The sequence below is a fragment of the Trichechus manatus genome, unplaced genomic scaffold (genome assembly GCF_000243295.1).
Source record: "Trichechus manatus latirostris isolate Lorelei unplaced genomic scaffold, TriManLat1.0 scaffold00113, whole genome shotgun sequence".
Taxonomy (NCBI): Eukaryota; Metazoa; Chordata; class Mammalia; order Sirenia; family Trichechidae; genus Trichechus; species Trichechus manatus.
The window spans coordinates 6,397,012-6,414,055 of record NW_004444049.1 but is presented as its reverse complement, the minus strand read 5'-3'; the positions used below and the strand labels follow the sequence as shown (position 1 = coordinate 6,414,055).

The 17,044-nt window shown below is 49.0% G+C and overlaps 1 protein-coding gene across 5 annotated transcripts in view; it reads right to left on the bottom strand.

The window, feature by feature from the left end:
* Positions 1 to 2,900: 2,900 nt before the first annotated feature.
* Positions 2,901 to 17,044, bottom strand: part of SF1 (splicing factor 1) — a 15,365-nt gene continuing 1,221 nt past the window's right edge. Inside the window, exons 2-14 of one of the 5 annotated variants that reach the window (XM_004383762.3) lie at positions 15,555 to 15,683; positions 12,427 to 12,502; positions 9,258 to 9,410; positions 8,970 to 9,059; positions 8,468 to 8,651; positions 8,264 to 8,379; positions 8,049 to 8,156; positions 7,155 to 7,335; positions 6,615 to 6,888; positions 6,297 to 6,356; positions 5,992 to 6,171; positions 5,034 to 5,238; positions 2,901 to 4,593 (exon numbers count right to left, since the gene is read on the bottom strand). In XM_004383762.3, coding sequence (XP_004383819.1) covers positions 4,464 to 4,593; positions 5,034 to 5,238; positions 5,992 to 6,171; positions 6,297 to 6,356; positions 6,615 to 6,888; positions 7,155 to 7,335; positions 8,049 to 8,156; positions 8,264 to 8,379; positions 8,468 to 8,651; positions 8,970 to 9,059; positions 9,258 to 9,410; positions 12,427 to 12,502; positions 15,555 to 15,683 — 1,886 coding nt within the window. In that variant the 3' untranslated portion in view covers positions 2,901 to 4,463. Of the gene's footprint in view, positions 5,239 to 5,991; positions 6,172 to 6,296; positions 6,357 to 6,610; positions 6,889 to 7,154; positions 7,336 to 8,048; positions 8,157 to 8,263; positions 8,380 to 8,467; positions 8,652 to 8,969; positions 9,060 to 9,257; positions 9,411 to 12,426; positions 12,503 to 15,554; positions 15,684 to 17,044 lie in introns of all 5 variants that reach the window. The other 4 variants (XM_012557664.2, XM_004383763.3, XM_004383761.3 and 1 more) reach the window with 4 other exon arrangements.

The following is a 17,044-nucleotide window of genomic DNA, read 5'->3' as shown; positions in this document are numbered from 1 at the left end:
CCAGGGCCTTTATTCATCCGTCCATGCAGCCCAGCAGCTTCTGGTCTTTCCTTCTGAGGCTTTGGCTACCCAGATTCCTGCTCAAGTCCTGGCCTCAGTGACTTGCTGTGTGACCTTAGGCTAGTTACTTTTCTGAGCCTTGGGTCCCTCCGTCAAATTTACACTCTCAAACCCAAAACCAAACCAAACCCATTGCCATCAATTTCGACTCATGGTGACCCCATGTGTTAGAGTAGAACCAAGCCCCACAGGGTTTTCTTGGCTATAATCCTTACAGAAGCAGGTCACCAGGCCTTTCTCCCGCAGTGCCACTGAGTGGGTTCAAACCACCCTTTCATAAACAGCTTGCGCCACCCAGAAACCTCCTATATTTTCAAATGAGAGTATAAATCCCTCATCCAGCTGCTGCCTCCTAATCTTGTGGAGGCAGGCTAGATCCCACTTTGTACTTTGAGCAAAAGGAGCCCGAAGCACCTTGTGCTATTTCAAACCAGGCCCGGGCCCCCCGGGCAGGTGGTAGGCCAGATGAGGGGAAGGACTGGTTGTTCTGGTCTGAGGGCCAAGAAGCAGGTCAGGGGCCTGGACGGCTGCCAGATGCTCTTGAGAGCCCCAGGGTTTGGGGAAAGCCAAGCTGCTTCTGAAGACTTCCTGAGCCACAGTAGCCCCAGCCCTGGAATCACCAGCTTGGTGTGGGAGCCAAACTGCATGTCCCACCCGGGACTGGATTCCCAGGCCCTGCTCTACCCCAAAGGAGCCCTGGTGGTGCTGTGGTTAAGTGCTCGGCTGCTTAACCCAAAGGTTGACGGTTGGCCCCCACCAGCCGCTCCACGGGAGAAGTCTGCTTCTGTAAAGATTACAGCCTTGGAAACCCTATGGGGCCATTCTTCTCTGTCCTATAGGTTCGCTATGAGGCAGGATCGACTCAAGAACAGGTTTGGTTTTGGTTCGCTCTACCCCTGCCCCAAACAGCATCCCCTTGGTGCCTTGTTTAAAAGTAGAGAGCGGGGAAAAAAACACCAAAACGTGCTGACCCAGAGCGGGAATATAAACTTTATTAAGGGAAAAAAAAGAAAAAAAGTCATTGTAACCTATTTAAAAAAACGGAAACCCTGGTGGCATAGTGGTTAAGAGCTATGGCTGCTAACCGAAAAGTCGGTGGTTTGAATCCATCAGGCGCTCCTTGTTAATCCTATGGGGAAGTTCTACTCTGTCCTACAAGGTCGCTATGAGTCGGAATCGACTTGATGGCAATAGTATTTCTTTTTTGTATTTAAAAAACGAATGCTTGGTGGTCTCTGGTTCCTTCCACTTGGGAGGCTTGCATGCTGGGTGCCCCCTCCTGGGCTGTACTGCTGTGGAGCTTGCGCCCTGCCCTCCACCCACGAGCACCTCATCTCTGGGCCTGACTCAGCGTCTGAGGTTCACAGCGTCCCTCCCCCGTCCACGGCCTGTACTATCCCCATGGCAGGTTGCTGGGAGTGGAGTTCAGACTGGCCCACGGGGCCCGCTCAAGCATCAGGGCTGCAGCTCACGCCCAGAGTGGCAGCATGTTCTGTCCTCAGCCCTCCTTTGCACGACCTCTCTGGCCCTCCACTAAGAACTGGTCCCACAGCCCATTCCCACTTCATCCTGCTTCCCAGTAACCCAACCCTTTTCTGGCTGTTGGCCCCAAAGAACTGCCTGCCCTCTTCCAGCTTATCCACAACGTGCTTTTTTGAAAGACCCCCGCTCCACAACTTCACTGGCATGGAGGCGTCTTCCATTTTTCCGTCCAACTACTTTATTTTCTCGTGCTTCAGCCTTTGTTGTGTCCCCACGCCCAGTTCCCAGGCTCTCTCCGAGGGCCGATGCCACCCAGAACCCCTCCTTTGTTTTGCAAGCCACAGCCCAGCACAATCAAACCTTGGGGGCTCCGGCTCACCTCCTTTCCCCCATCCCCGTCACCACCCCCACTGCCCGTGGAGATTTACTGTTAACGGGGCCCGCAAGCACTTTCCCAACCTCAACTAACTCGGGTTGTTTACATCCATTTCTAACCAGGATCGTGCCTCCTTCTCGGGACCAATCTTGGGTGTCTCCAGCAGAGCGCCTGCCTGGTCTCCGTTAACAGAGCCTGGCACTGACCTTTCCCGAATGCATTCCTGTCACCCAGCTTTGTGGGGGTGGGGAGATACTGCTGCAGCAGCACAAACTGAAGTGCGGGTGCCTGGCTTCCTTCCGCCCCGGGTGGCTTAAGGCAGGTGGGGAAGTGGTTCCCATCTGAGAGCCAAGCCTTCCTGCTCTCTCTCCCCCATTTTGGGGCCTTCCTTCTCCAACCACTTTCTCTGTGAAACCTTAACAAAAGCAGGGAGCGAGCACAGGAATGGAGCTGGCCCCAGGGGAGAGACGGAGGAGATAGCTGGGCTGTAGTTAAGTCATTTATTGATTTTATTTCTAAAACCCACACAGCGCCACTTTGCCTCTTCCAGAGCTTCAAAGAGCTAATTAACCACCCAATGAGCCCACCAGGGAAACCAAGCTTGTGGGGGAAGCAATGAGGTGAAACCAAAGTCAAAGACGGTAGGTAGCCAGCCCCGTCCCCGCCCCCAGCCCCTCAGCTAAGGACAAAGAAGAGCCTTCCCCTCTACTTTCTAGTTGGGAGTTCAGGACTTGGTTCTGGGAACCCGCTGAAGTGGCCTTGTTTCTGAGGCGTCCTCAGCCTGTCCGCCTATCACAAAGCCACACAGGCAACCTGGCTGGGGCCCAGGCACTGGGCTCCACTCTGGGTAAACAGCAGTAGCCAGCCTCAGCTCAAGGCTGGACAATGGCCCAGGCCAGAGTTGTTGTCCTTACTGGACAGATGCCGGGGGCGGGGGGGGGGGGGGGGGGCAACAGGAGCCTGCCTGTCCCTCAGCCTGCCTGAAGGAAGTAAAGGCAGCGGGGGAAGAAGGGTTGCTAAGACAGCTCTCTCCCCAGAGGCCATACCACCCAGCAACAATAGCCAGAGCTGGGCAACACCTCACCACTGCGTGGAGTGGATTTTTCTGGTGCCACAACGGGTACTGTCCACTGGCCCAGACATGAATGAACAAAACAGCCTAAGGCCCTTTGCAAAGAAGTGCTTACGAAGCACAAGGTGGGGTACTTTATCTTGCCCTACCACTCCCCCAAGCCTGCAGCATTGGCAGGCGGCAAGTCACCAGCAGAGAAAGAAAAAGCCACTTGGCGGTTTTAATTTTAGTTGCTCTGTGCCGACGGGCAGGATTAGTTGCCCTGACCTTTAGTGTCGAGGCTCCCCAGGCCCAGGGCCTCAGTAAGCGGCAGCTTCCAGGCACAAATCACAACTGGAGCTCATCAAAAGTGGAGGTCCAGGGCCAGGGGAAGGCTTTCAAAAGGACGGACACCAGGCGGTAGTACGGGGTGACCAGGGAGGGGTTAACCTGGTCCTCAGCTATATCAACTAGTGAACAAGGGGGAGACGGTGGAGCTGCCCACACACTCAGCTTCCACCACCGCGGCCACAACACAGGGAGGCAGGTGGCAGGCTTCCTTAATGACTGTCCCACAGCCCCCTCCCCAGGGAGGAGAGAGGATGGGGCCAGGTGCTCAACATGAGCTAAGGTAACGGGCTGCTGCTGGTGGTGGAAGGGGTTCAAGAGAAAAAGAAAAAGAAAAAAAAAATCAGACCCAGAAAACCACACTGCTCTTTTATTCAATGGAATATCCCCCTTTAAGGCAGTGTTAAATCATACACTGAAAAAAAGCCCAGAGAAATTTCTGCAGATAAACCAGTGAAGAGAACGCGCAATTATACATTATTTGTCAACATAATCACTCTGTGAAGAGGGAAGGGGAAGAAAGGAAGTAGAATGAAGAATAAGGGGCTCAAACCCTTAGACACTGCAAAACATTCAGATGTTTAGGATAAAAATAAAATTTAAAGGGAACCCTTCCAGGAAAGAGAGAAATAAATGGAACCTGAGGCCGCAGTGGTCAGGGAGGCAGGAGAGAATGCTGGGGTGGCTGGCAGGCAAGCCTGAGGTGGCTGCCCTACCTATTGCTGGCAGGGGTGCCGGAATAAATGTGGACCCCGGAACCTTGGAGAATAGCCCCCTTCTGCACTTCACAAGACCCTGTACCAGGGTGGCAAAGATTAAAAACCCCAAACTCATCAAAACATCTATGGGGTGGCACTGGCACCCTGAAAAACTGCGAACCAAAAGAGCCCCGTCACTGCTAGGTGGACACTAACAGCCAGAGCCTGTGCCTAAAACCATTTGCTCCCCTCTCCTTGGCAAGGGCAGAACTGAGGACTGGAAAGGAGGGAAAGGAATCTAATTGCAGCAGAAGACCGGGGAGAGCATCTCCTTGGACGGAGTCTGAAGAAAGGAAGAGATGAGGAAACAACAAAAGAAAAAGAAAAAAATTAATAAAAATTTCACGACATGGAGCCAGCGTGTTCCGATTCCGTCCACAAAAACTACTCAGGCTGCTTTGCCGAACCATCCTGTCCACCAGGGGCGCTGCTGAGGCTGTCTGCCTGGAAGGGTCACCAATGGGCGCGGAAAGTCCTCACTCTCATGGCTCGGGCCATCGCCGCCGCGGGGAGGGATCCTGGCGGCCCGGTTTGGGAAGAGGCAAAGGGAGTTGGGTGAGGAGAGAAGAAGACAAAGAAGACACTCGATGCTACGGGGGCGCCAGGAGAGCCCAAGCTGGCACCCCTGCTACCACCTGCCCGTTCCCAAGCGTGTCCTTGTCGCCTGGCCCAGCCCGGTGCGTGCACACACACACATGCGTGCACACACAATCACACGCGTGCGTCCCAATGTCTGGCTCCATATGGTGAGGTTCGGCGTGTGTTTAAACGAGACCAATTCTCTCTCTCTCTCTCTCTAATATATATTTTCTTAAAAAAACAAGTCTAGTTCTGTGGTGGAGGCGGTGGGGGAGCTGGAGGCATCCCGAAGGGCGGCATGCCCGCCACCCCCATGCCCATCATGGTGACAAAGTTAGAAGGGTCCATGGGAGGCGGAGGAGGGGGGGGTGGGGCATACATCATGCCGGCGGAACCAGGTGGCGGAGGCGGCGGAGGGGGAGGGGCACCGGGCGGCAGAGGCGGCTGGACCCCGGGGGGCAGGGGCACCATAGTGGGGTTGCCTTGCATCTGAGGGGCTCCTGGAGAAGCTGCGGCAGCCGCCTGCTGCTGTTGCCATGGCGGGATGGACCCTGTGCCAGCGCTCGTGGTGGTAGTCGTCGTATCTGGGGTGGTAAAGAAGCCCAAGGTCACACGCGCGGGGGGGGGCACACCGCGGCTCTCTGCGGCTGCTGCCTTGGGATGGGGGCGAGGGCGTCTGCTCCTTGCTTGGCATGCGGTACGGTGGTGGGGGACAGGCGGGCGGGCGGGGCTGTCCTGGTGATGGGAGTGGAGGGGTGGGCAGGACTACCCTGGGGTCAGCCTCGAGGTCTCTGGGCTTCACAGAGTAAGCCCTTTGTCACCAATGCCCCAGGAAGGGCTGAGGGGAGGTACCAGACACAACAACCGGCTCTGACATCCCTCCGCCCAGCCGCCGCCGCCACCACCAAACGGCACATTCAACCTCAAGGCCACAGCTGCTCTCTTCCCCACTCCCCGGCCCACCCAGCAGTCTCTCAGGCCCAGCACAGCCCTCTCCTTGAGCATGCGTGCACCACCCCACCTGGCCAAGCACACCAGGCCCAGGCCAGCCTGTAGCTCACCCACCTGGCGAGAGCCTAGACTTGCAGCACCCTACCTCCGATAGCAGGCTCCCCTCCAGGTGCCCCACAAACCTTTCCCCAGACACAACCACACCAAACATCAGCTCTCCTCCCCCAAGACTCCTCTGGGCCATGAGGCCCCTTTCTGTCACAGCCTCAGCCCCCAGCAGAGACTAGTCTCACCCCCAGATGTGTGTGTGTGAGCTGAGATTCGTGTGTTCCTCCCAACCCATCCCCTTCCCACCCACCCCCATAAGCCCAACATACTCCACTCACTTTGCTGCCATGGCAAGGGGGTGCTGGAAGCCATACTGCTGCTGGGCGGAGGAGGTGGCGGAGGCTGCTGCTGCTGCTGTTGCCATGGGGGAAGAGGACCAGAGGGAGGGGGCGGCGGCTGCCCACTGGGAGGCGGCGGCGGCGGCGGCATCATGCCCATAGGCGGCGGTGGCATCATACCTGCGCGGAGAGAGACAGGCGAGGGTGAGGCCTCGGAGAAGAGGAACTTTGAACAGAACCGCCACTCACTCCCAGGCCAAGGCGAGGACCCAAAAGGGCCAAGGAAACAGAATGGGCTCCATTACCTTTTCCTTGATGCAGGCGATAGACCCCAGAGCCCACAGGCGTACTTCCCAGGTACTGATCTTGATGGAAGGAGAGAGCAAGAACTTAGCAGGACATGTGAACTGGCCAGGGAAAACACCCACCACCAACTTATCCGAGAGCCTTGCTAGAAGAGGTGGGCCTTGACCTGCCTACAGAGAAGTCACTCCCTGAACCAGAGTGGAGTCCTGCTCCTTCTGGAATCAGGGCCTCACCAAGTCAAGGAGACCTAATGCACAACCTAATGGGAACCCTTTTGTATCCCAGACCCCAAGGTTTCTGGTCTGACACTTACTTACCCATTGGAGGAGGGCCATGGTGCCCAGGTGGGTGGGGGCCCTGACTCATCGGTGGTGGTGGCGGCTGCATCCAAGGGGGTGGGGGTCCATTAGGGTTGTGCTGCATGGGATGTCCACCATGCCCACCTGTCAGGCTGGGTAATGGGTGTGGGAAGCTGTGGGGGCCACCTCCTGGTCCACCAGGACCACCTCCGTGCATGCCATGGTAGGGCCGACTCTCTGAAGGGCCGGAATTCATCCAGGGTGGGCGACTCTGGGTGGTGGACATGAGAGACTACGTGAGGGCATTTCCCGCCAATGTCCCTGTCTGATTCCCCTGGTGGCAACACTGTTCTTTTGGCTATGCCAAGGGACCAGAACAGAAAGAACAGCTCTCCCCCAAAGTGAGAGGTCCCCCAAACTGGTTTGACATCCCAAAAGAACAATGTTGCCAGCCATGTCCATCCATCTGCTCCCACCCAAAGCACTTGGCCATAGCTCCCAGTCTCTGAAGAAGACAATAGGGAAGCTAGACCAAAAAAGGGGGCAGCTGAGGCTCACCGGTGGAGGTGGGTTGCTGGCAGGAGCAGCAGGCCGAGGTGCACTGGCCAGGGGTGTGGCAGAAGGCCCAGAGGTGGAGCCCACAGATGCTGGGACAGGCGCTTCACCCAGCTCAGCCATGAGGGACAAATACTCTTTATCCATACGTGCTTTATCCTGAGCTGACTGTGGGTCACCAGGCCTGAGGGTAGATTGGGGGGGAAAAAAGAGGAAAAAACTCAGTAACAAGGAAACGTACCCAAAGAACTTATATACAGAACGTTATGAGAAAAAGCGGTCATCAGCCCGCCGCTCCTCCCTGACATCCTACTGGGCAAATCTCACCAGCTTTTTAGCTCAGTGCCCAGTTTTGCATCTCAGACTATCACAAGAATCTCTGCCACAGCAAAGACACTGAGCTAAGAACAAAGCACAGAGTGAGCACCCAACCACAGCCAGCCACATCAGCCAAGAAAGCACACATTCTCCCAACGACCAAGACTCATCACCACTCCCAGTTTGAGAGAAGGAAAACTATGCAAGACTGGAGAAACTGCCAGAACCCCCTCAACAAGGCCTTATATAGTTGCCACCCAAAACAGAAAAATGCTGATAGTAGGTGCTGATTTGCAACTGGTCAAACATTCACAGACTGCCTAGTCTTCCTGGACCAATGTTAAACAGCAATGACAATATCGAGCACGAGCAAAAACACTTATACCCTGAACGGAAGCTTCCAATTTTCCTGAGCTCAGATGTGCAGTGAAACAGTGGTGTTCTACACAAGGTTGTTTCTAATCCTGGGTTTTAAATCACACCCTTACCACATTCACAGAAAAGAGACTTTCTTGGGTCCACAAGATTAACAACCAATCAACGTGCTAAGAGCTGCCAGGCAAACCGCCAGCTCCTCACCTCTGGAATTTGCAGTCTGAGGCAATGTGGCCGGCCCCTCCACACTTGGTGCACACCGTGGTATTGGTAATGCTGCGGCTCTCTGAGCTCTGCCAGGGCCTCAAGATCCTGTTGAGGGGGGAAAAAGAAATCAACTCAAGGAATACGCACGACCTAACCTCTCTACTTCCACGGTTCCTCAGGTCTCCCTGCACTCGCCGAAACTGACCACATACCTGTTGTCATCTTCCCGAAGTGTCCCATTCAATCGCGCCAACTCCCGAAGCTGCATCTTCCGTAGATCGTTCTGGTCCTCAGGGGTCTCAATACCCTGCTTCAGGATGTTTCTTATCTAGTGAAGATGCAAAGGGCGTAGTTATGGACGTGCTAGGGCCACCACCTGGATTCTGGTAAGCAGCTTTGTTTCCAGGCCGGCTCACCTGTTCTACTGCCTTCTTAACATTCTCCATGGTGTTGGCGGTCACCAGGGCATGAAGCGGCTCATCTTCCCCTGGCAACATCTGGCCATCTTTGCGCCCAACCTTCCCTTCTTTCACAGACCCTTTCCCTCGGATCATAATTTTGGCGTTGCACTCTTTCTCTATGTTCTTCAGGGTGTTCCCTCTATCAAAGACAGAAATCAAATGGCAAAAAGGATTGAGTTACCACACCTGACATGCAGCTTCAGTCCAGAGCACGCAGGCTGGGCACTGGTGGGCAACTGCAAGCACAGAAAATTGGATTTTGTTCCCACCAAGAGCTCAGTGACCTCTAAGTTAAGGTCAGCACAGCAATCCTGTGGATTTGACTTCTCCACAGTAAAACGGGGAAGTTAAAGAGACTTTCTCATAGGAAAGCCTAACTCAGCAGCATCAATTACGCACAAAACACATCTCACAGGTTCTTAGAAAGTCTACATCCCACAGTACAGTGGTTACTCACCTGGGCCCAATAAGCAGCCCCACAAAGTTGATTTCTGGATACTCATCTTGTGGAATCATTACTTTGTCACTCACACGCGTTGCCGGAGGTCTAAAAAAAGACAAGACTGTCAATTCCTCTGCAATGTCTAAGACACGACATACATAACCAATAGCTCTTCTAGAACTAACTCTTGGTGCCACTTGTGATTACGGGTGATTTGGGGTGAGAAGTTGGTATAAAAACTTCCACCAGACCACGCATAATTGTTGTGTGTCCTCATTCCAGACAACCCAGACTTCTGCTTACTTGTAATCTGCAGGTGGCTTGAAATCAGGGTTGAGCGCAACCATCTCCGTGATGAGATTATGCCGCTCCTCTTCGAGCTTTTTACGTGTGCGGAACTCGCGGGTGTTAAGCCGCTTCCCCTCGCTATTGTAGATGGGCTCAGGGGAAGGGGACCTGTGGGAGACAGACCACCGTTACTGCTTGGCCCCCAACTCTTCTCTCATTCCCACACGGGCTATAGTAAGTCTTCCCAGCCCCCTGTCTCTTTAGACCCTAACACAAACTCTTCGGAGGAACCGACCATAACGTGTGCTATTCAGATCGTGTGGAATGGAGAGATGGAGGCTGGCTCAGCATAAGGGGACCGAGGGTGTGTGTGTGTGTGTTGCTTCTAACAGTGGTTAAGAGAAAAAAGTCTGATTTATAGGGGCAAATCTTTGTATTGTAAATGGCAAGGACAGTTATCATCCTCTGGAGTCTTCTTGCCAAATACGGATTTTCTTTCATTCGAAAAAAAAATTACGTGATTACAACTTTATGAGCTATGGAAACCCCAAGTCTAGGTCAAATGTTAACTCTTGGAGAGCTCACGCCCTATCAGGAAGAGTGTCTGTGCCCCCGACACATGAGAAGTATGAGCTCTTTGACCCAATGCAACTGGGACTCAAGGTTACTGTAGCTACTTGGCCCCCACAATGGAGAGAGATGGTGCAAGGCTTCGTCTCTGCTTTTCCTTCAATGGCCTGGCTGGCTGTGTCCAAGGCCCAGGAGTCAACCTGTTTTCTGGCTGTTCGAGGTTAGGGAGTCTAGGTAGAGAAAAACGTTAAAATGCTAAAGCAGCTTCTAAGAGAGGCTGCAAATGCAGATTTGCTCAAATACTTGTCTAGGGTCTGAACCTGCAAACAGCAAGGGGAAAACCTATTGTTTCTCCACCCTAGTTTACAAGTCCAGAAAGCAGATTTTCTCTCTCTCATTTTTTAAGGAGTGAAATGCTGTTGCTACAAGTAAAAAATAATAATGATAAAATGGTCAGTTTACCACAGCTGGATTTTGCGGTAATAAAAAAAGAGAAGTTACACTCCTAGAATTCTGAGTTCAGATTACAAAAAGGACCATAGCTTGATTTTCTGAATGAAAATTTAGTAGCAGCTGCAAGAAGGGAAGAGACCATGTGGATCAGGTTATTAAAAAAAACATCCTGAAAGTTGTCAAGACTCCTACACCCTTGGTTTAGTTGAAAGAACCTTGCCTAGTTGGAGAGCAAGGACTGAACTCGGCTGCTCCCACTGTCTTCAGCCTAAAGGGAACCATGTCACACCACGTTACACACACGATGGAATAAAAGGTCAGGTTTGTTCATGGCTAATGACGGCTAAATGACACCTCCACTTCTAACATTTGTATAAACTGTTAGCACAATCCAATAACCGTGAAAAGCAAACACACCCCAGCTCATTAGACTATCATCTTACACATTTTAAAATCTACAAGACATTTTAAGACACTTTTAACTATGCAAGTTAAGCAACATCAAAATAGCATAAAGTGGCTGAATTTTGAAAATACACCTTAAGAAATTATCTTATTTTATTAAAGTAAGAAACTCATGCGTTTCCCTCCAATCTGGGCTCAAAGCAAAACCAACGAGGCCTTAGGGCCTCTTTCAAACTGAGTATGAGAGACGAAAGCTGCTGACTTTACTCCTAACGTCTTGTGTTTCTAACGCCCCCCTTATCACTGGCTAGAATTAAGCATTTCTGGCTGATCATCAAAACAACTTTTACCAGTACCAAATTGGTCATTTAAAGGCCTTACAACAATTTAACCTCTTGTTAAATTGTGGAAGTAAAAGGCAATAGCTAATATTCTAAAGGTCAGATTGGCCCAATTTCTTCACCTTGAATTGGCAGCGTATTAGATCAACTAAATTCTAATCCCACTTCTCCAGGAAGCAAAGAAAGTTTGTTAAAAATTCAACCTTTTGAAGAATTGCCTGGTAACCTGTAGACATAGTATTAAACGGAAAAAGGCCAGAAAGGCACTGAACACGTGTGGTTTATAGCCTACAATGCAAATTTCTTGAGGGGAAAAGAAAAAAAACTTCAAATAAAAAAAAAATATATAAGTGCAACACAACCCTCCAACCATAATCTACAGATTAAAAAAAAATAATAAAATTTATTAAATAAAATTGAAGGTCAACATGGAGAGATAAGAAGTTAATTTGTTGGTAAAGGGGCCACAAAAAGATGCATAAACAAATGACTTCTAGAGCCACTGCATCATCTTCCCGATTTAATGCACTAAACAAAAAGCCAAAAACTTGACTCTTTAAAGTAGCGTTTTCTACAATGCACACGCACTGGGAGAAATTTCACTGAGAAGTAGGTTTCATGCCCTGTTATTAAATGACCAGATTTTACCTGTTCAAAGATCAATCAGCCAATAAATTTTTTTTTTTTCCAAAAAATTCATTTCCCTCAGATAAACTTCTGATTTTCAGAGATAGGAATTGTGAACTAACGCTCATTACCACAGCTGTTTGAGGACAACACTCCCCTTAAAAACACAGTTATTTAGGGTTGGGTGCTTGCCTTCCCCAAACAGGTAGGAATGTTCTGCCCCTCCCAGCCCCCTTTCCCCCCAGGCAATGGCCAAGGCTGAAAATTAACTGGCAGTAAAGGAAGCTGGTTAGAAAGCTCATCTGATTTTAAAACCGTCTTAAAACCATGAGCAGGAAGACTGTAGCAATGAGCTGACCAGACGGAGTTTCTGGCCTGCTCAAACTCAGTGATGCTCAAAAATAGTCTTAATCCTGCATCGTGTACCTGTGAGAAAAATTCTACACCCTGGGCTTTCAGCCAAGCAGGTACTGAAAAGGCAGGTTAACAGGCCACCTCACTGTCCCTATGGATGGGGAAATCAGGTTAAAACCTACATGCTTACCAATTGGAAACCAGTTGACCATTTTCCTGTAACTTTTTATTCTGCTAGTAATTAAGTTTCATTTCAATTTTCTAACTGTTGACTGCTATAAGATATTGCTAATTAAAGTCTATTCCCTCAAAGATCATAGTACCGGTCGTCTTACTAGGATTTTATCGAACTGACACAATATGTTGCCACCAGTAAAACGTATTGAGAAAAAGGTAAAAGCGTTACTGTCAGCTGGTTAAAACTGTTTCCCAACCTGTCCTCAGGGTTAGGGGGGATGCCCAGGTCTCCTGTGCGCAGTTTACGAGTCAGGTCTTCTATCTGCAGTTGCACTGGAAGAAACCAGGTTAGGAAAGAAAAAAAAGGATGGAAAAAAGACAATGTTACCAAAAAACATCTTAAATCTCAACAATAAGCATGAAGAACTCGGAGACTTTGAAAGGGACGACTGCTCAGTGAACACATTGAGGCAAAAACCCCCAACCACCTATTGGCAGGAGTCCATTTACATCTACAGGTATTTGTCACTTCAAAATGGTTATTAGTTATCACTTCAGGAAGCAAACAGTTTGTTGGAAGAGGAGTTAGCAGTAAAGACTGTTCACTAAGGCTAACATCAAAGCAATTAACCAGGAGGTGATTTACCTCGTCCTCCCCAAGGCTTGCTATACACCTGACACCCAGAATCAAAACCATACATAGATGTTACCACCAACACCCCATTCCCACCAAATTACTTTGAGGGCAAAAGTTTTTTTTTTTCATTAAAATATTAAACTTGGCCTGAAATGAAACCCAATGACATGGGACAAGAAAAACACCAGTTGAACAAAGATCATTTTCATTAAAAAAATCCTTAATAACAAGACATTTAATAACCATTTCAATACCTGACAGAAATTTGTACATGCTCTGTGCAACCACACCCGTTCTAGTAAGAGTCTCCCCATTCCTGCTGCATCTTATTCATATTAAACGACATACCATTTACCTTAATAAACCAATAATCATAAAGATACAAAAACTCTTTTTTAAACTTGCTGTTAAATGTAGGGAGAAAAAGTGGGGTGCAGAGGCTGGAAAGTGTGGGTGGGTCAAGGAGAATGTGTGTGGCCCTCGGGCCTTGGCATGTGAGGCTGTACATGAAAGAGAGAGATGAGGGTTTCACAAAAGTTGCCAGTGACTGGGGGAAATGTTACACAGTTAATTCTCTGAGATAATGGGAACTGCAGAGCCAGATCGTCTTTCTTCAGCAGGCTGAATAACCACCTGTTTCTTACCTTTAAAGTACCTGAAAACTGAGCAAACAGCTCTAATAATGGCAAGCCTTACTGGACTGGGTTAATGTTGAGTTGGCCCCCAGATGGGATGAATGCATGTCTAACCCAAGATGCCCTTCTTATTTTAAATATATCTCACAGAGCTACACCACACACCACTCAAGCTCTGAAGAAATGGAAATCTACTGACATCAAGAGATGTTGGGGGCATTCTGAACAAGACAGTGCACATCGTGGTAGGTAAGTGAGCTAAGACATGCTTCCCTAAGCTTCTTTATTCCAGAAAGTTCCAATTCAGCAGTCAAGTATTAAGTTCAACAACTCAAGACTAAAGTCACCTTCATGGGCATAGGTGGTCCTCTTAGCTGGACTGTGGGGGGTGTGGGATCTGATCTGAAGAAATAGCTGGCACTAAAGAGAAATCAAAAAGGTCACACACTAACAACTTTAAGGCAATTCCCTCTGCTAATGGTATGTGTCTCCCAGGGCTTCAAACTCATTCATTCCGGTTCAAACCCTGCTGAGCATTTGCATTTCCACCCCAGATGTCCTGAATGAGAAGCTACAGTTTAACAAGCTCCCCAGGTGATTCTTATGTATAATAAATTTTGAGAACCACTGCTTTACTAGTGGTTCTCAGAATTGGTACCTAATCAGCAGTATAAGCATTGTCTGGCAACTTGTTAGAAACCAAGTTCTCAGCAGGGGTTCCAACTGGAACAAACAGGTTCGAAGCCATAGTGTCTCCTATTCTGTGCTTTTCAGGGAGCCAAGATCTACCCCAACCTCTACTTTGATCACAGCTATAAATAGCCCTTAGGACTCAGTGCATTACTATACCTTCACAGGGAGCAAAGTGGAGATGTAAAGAATGAGTTTTTCCCATTTTCTAAGGCTGTTTACGTTCTTGGGACATCAATCCACTAGAGGGCATTTTCACTGGGGTTGTAAGGACCCAAATGGGTCTAACACAAAACAGAAAGGGTTGGGTGGGAGTAGAGGATCAGTGCAGAAAAAAGAAATATTAGTAGCACTGTGAAAAGGAGATAGATAATTCCAAAGCTTCAAAATTCTCAGCAATCTAAGAATTAAGACCCTCAAGAATTATAACATGCCAGCCTTAAAGTTTTTTGTTTGTGAAGGCCACAGCCTCAAAGGTCTAGGAAGTCTTTTGCCTAGTATCTCCCAAAGGGAATGGTTCTTTAGTTAGTAGAAATTACTTATCAAATGAAGTTTTTTGAAACAGCTGCACGGGTATATAAAAGTAAAACCTGCATTAAAAACCTTGTATTAAAAAAAAAAAGTAATTCTGAGGTTAATTTTGATTCCAATGTGGGCAGTCATGCTTAATTCTTGAAATTTCCCAACAGACCAGATCTTTTACCCTACCACCTCGTTCCACGTCCAGGCAGTATCCCCTTTCCCAGCAGAATTCTTTAGTAATAAATACAAGAGCCTTCGTTTTAAGACAGCTCTCCAAAGACCAAACCAGAATAAATGCTGAAGGAAAGGTTAATTTCAACAAAATGGTAAAAAGGGGTGAACTGTAAACACACTTAAAAGAACCACTTTTTTGTTTAAACTTAGCTTTATTTTTTTCTTTTCAGAAAATACCTATAAAAAAGTAAAACCACATTTTAGGGGAAGAGAGGAATACAAAATTATGGTCAAAGGTCATGCTGTGAAAAACGTACTTGGGTGTACAATACCTGCAGTGCTCTCCACTGGGGCCATGTCCAGAGGCACAAGACACTCACCTCATCAACTGGCAAGGAAACTGAACGGCAGCTGAAAAGGATGGAGTGAGGTGGGGGGCTAGCCTGGGGACTATGCTCACTCCTAAGTGGGCCGCTCTACCTTCCTGGCACTCATGGAGAACACTGTTGTTATGAACAAACCAAAACAAGGAACTGCAAAAGCAGGACTCACTGAGCAAAAACTGACAGATTACGTCAAAGTTGTGAAAGTACACCTCATCATACGTCTTATCAAAAAAGAAACCACTAAAATCTTAAACTTCCAATGCACAGAAATATTGTTCAGAATAAACAGTAACAATCAGTAACAATCACAAAATGCATTTAGATGCAGAACGTGTATTTACCTATATAAGCTCTTTCTTGTTCTCGAGTAAGTCCAGGAGGAATAACGGTAGGCATTCCTGGAATCACTGTCTTCTGTTCCATTGTGTCCTGGTTCCAGCGGCTCCTCTTCCGCTTCTTATTTGGGAAGTCTAAAGGCAGATACAGTCGAATCAGACGCAAATATAAACTAGCACAGGAACTACCAACAGGCAGCACAGGACACCTGTCTCACACAGAACCTTAGCAGACTGTGAAGCGGAGGACCTAAGCTAAAATTTAAATGTCACAGAAATTAAGACAAACCTCAGAGGTCAGAGATTAAAACAAAACATACGGCTGCTACAAGGGTACCAGGCCCTGGGTCAGAAAAGTTAACATTTCACATTTATAATTTCCCTCCAAAGAAACTCTGCAACATGTGTGTAAACAAAATAACAAACCTCAGCACCTAAAATTTCACATAATGAAATCAAATACTACAAAGATATATACATTACACTACATTGGCACAAATGCCTTACGAGCCCCAGGGGAGACAAGGGTAGATTGAAGAATCACAGACAAATCTGAAGAGCAATGCTGGCAGGGGATGGGGTGGGGGTGGGGGGTGTTGCTGGCTCCTCCTACCTCCACCACTCACCAGTCACCTTTCTGAATGAAGCCAGAATACAACTAAACCTATCACTACACATTACTACATGAAAAACCCAATTCTTCAACAAGATCACCTTACTCTTCATAAGTTTAGCCAAGATCAGCATTCAGCGATCCTGCCCAAGTAGACACTTAAGGTCTGAACTCTTCAAAGATGTATAAGAGTTCAAGGACACACAAGCTATGTGTAAGTAGCCAAACCCTTCTTCCCCGACACACAGGCAGAAAACTCCCAACAGTTACCACACAGAAGTCGTTCTAGTTCCCAAAGGGTGCAAGCCAAGAGGTAAAGTCTTTAAAAACAACGGTAAAAGAGGCAGCGGGACTGAGCCAGCTCTAGGGTAAATGAAGGGAGAATAGAAAATAAGACAGGGAAGGCAAAGTGACCAGAATTCCCCCCAAAAAAGGGACCAGGAAGGAACGGGCCCAACCATCACCTGGAAACTCTCAATTTTTTACTCTTTGCAGTGAAAACCTTGCCTTAAGGTACAAGTAGGGAAACAATTCCGCGTTATTTTTCTCCCTTTCCCACAACTTAGTAGTATGCTCAACTCCCAAGACCAGGAAGAGACCGGCCCACGTCATCAGATGAACCTCTCACACTCTCCTGGCATCCTGGTCCACCCACGTGCCACGCTCGCGCCACTCAACATCTGCCCCACACCAGTAGGCTGGAGGACAACTAGGGGCCCTCAGCTTTGCAGTGGCGCCGCCAAGGCCTGGCTACCACACTGCGCCTGCGCACAGCAGATCTCCACCCGCCCTTCCCCCCCAAAGCGCGTGCGCGTTAAGAGTCCCCGTGAACCAAGCCGCGCGCGCCCGGCGGCGCCTCCGCTCCGACCTCCCGTGCGCGCGC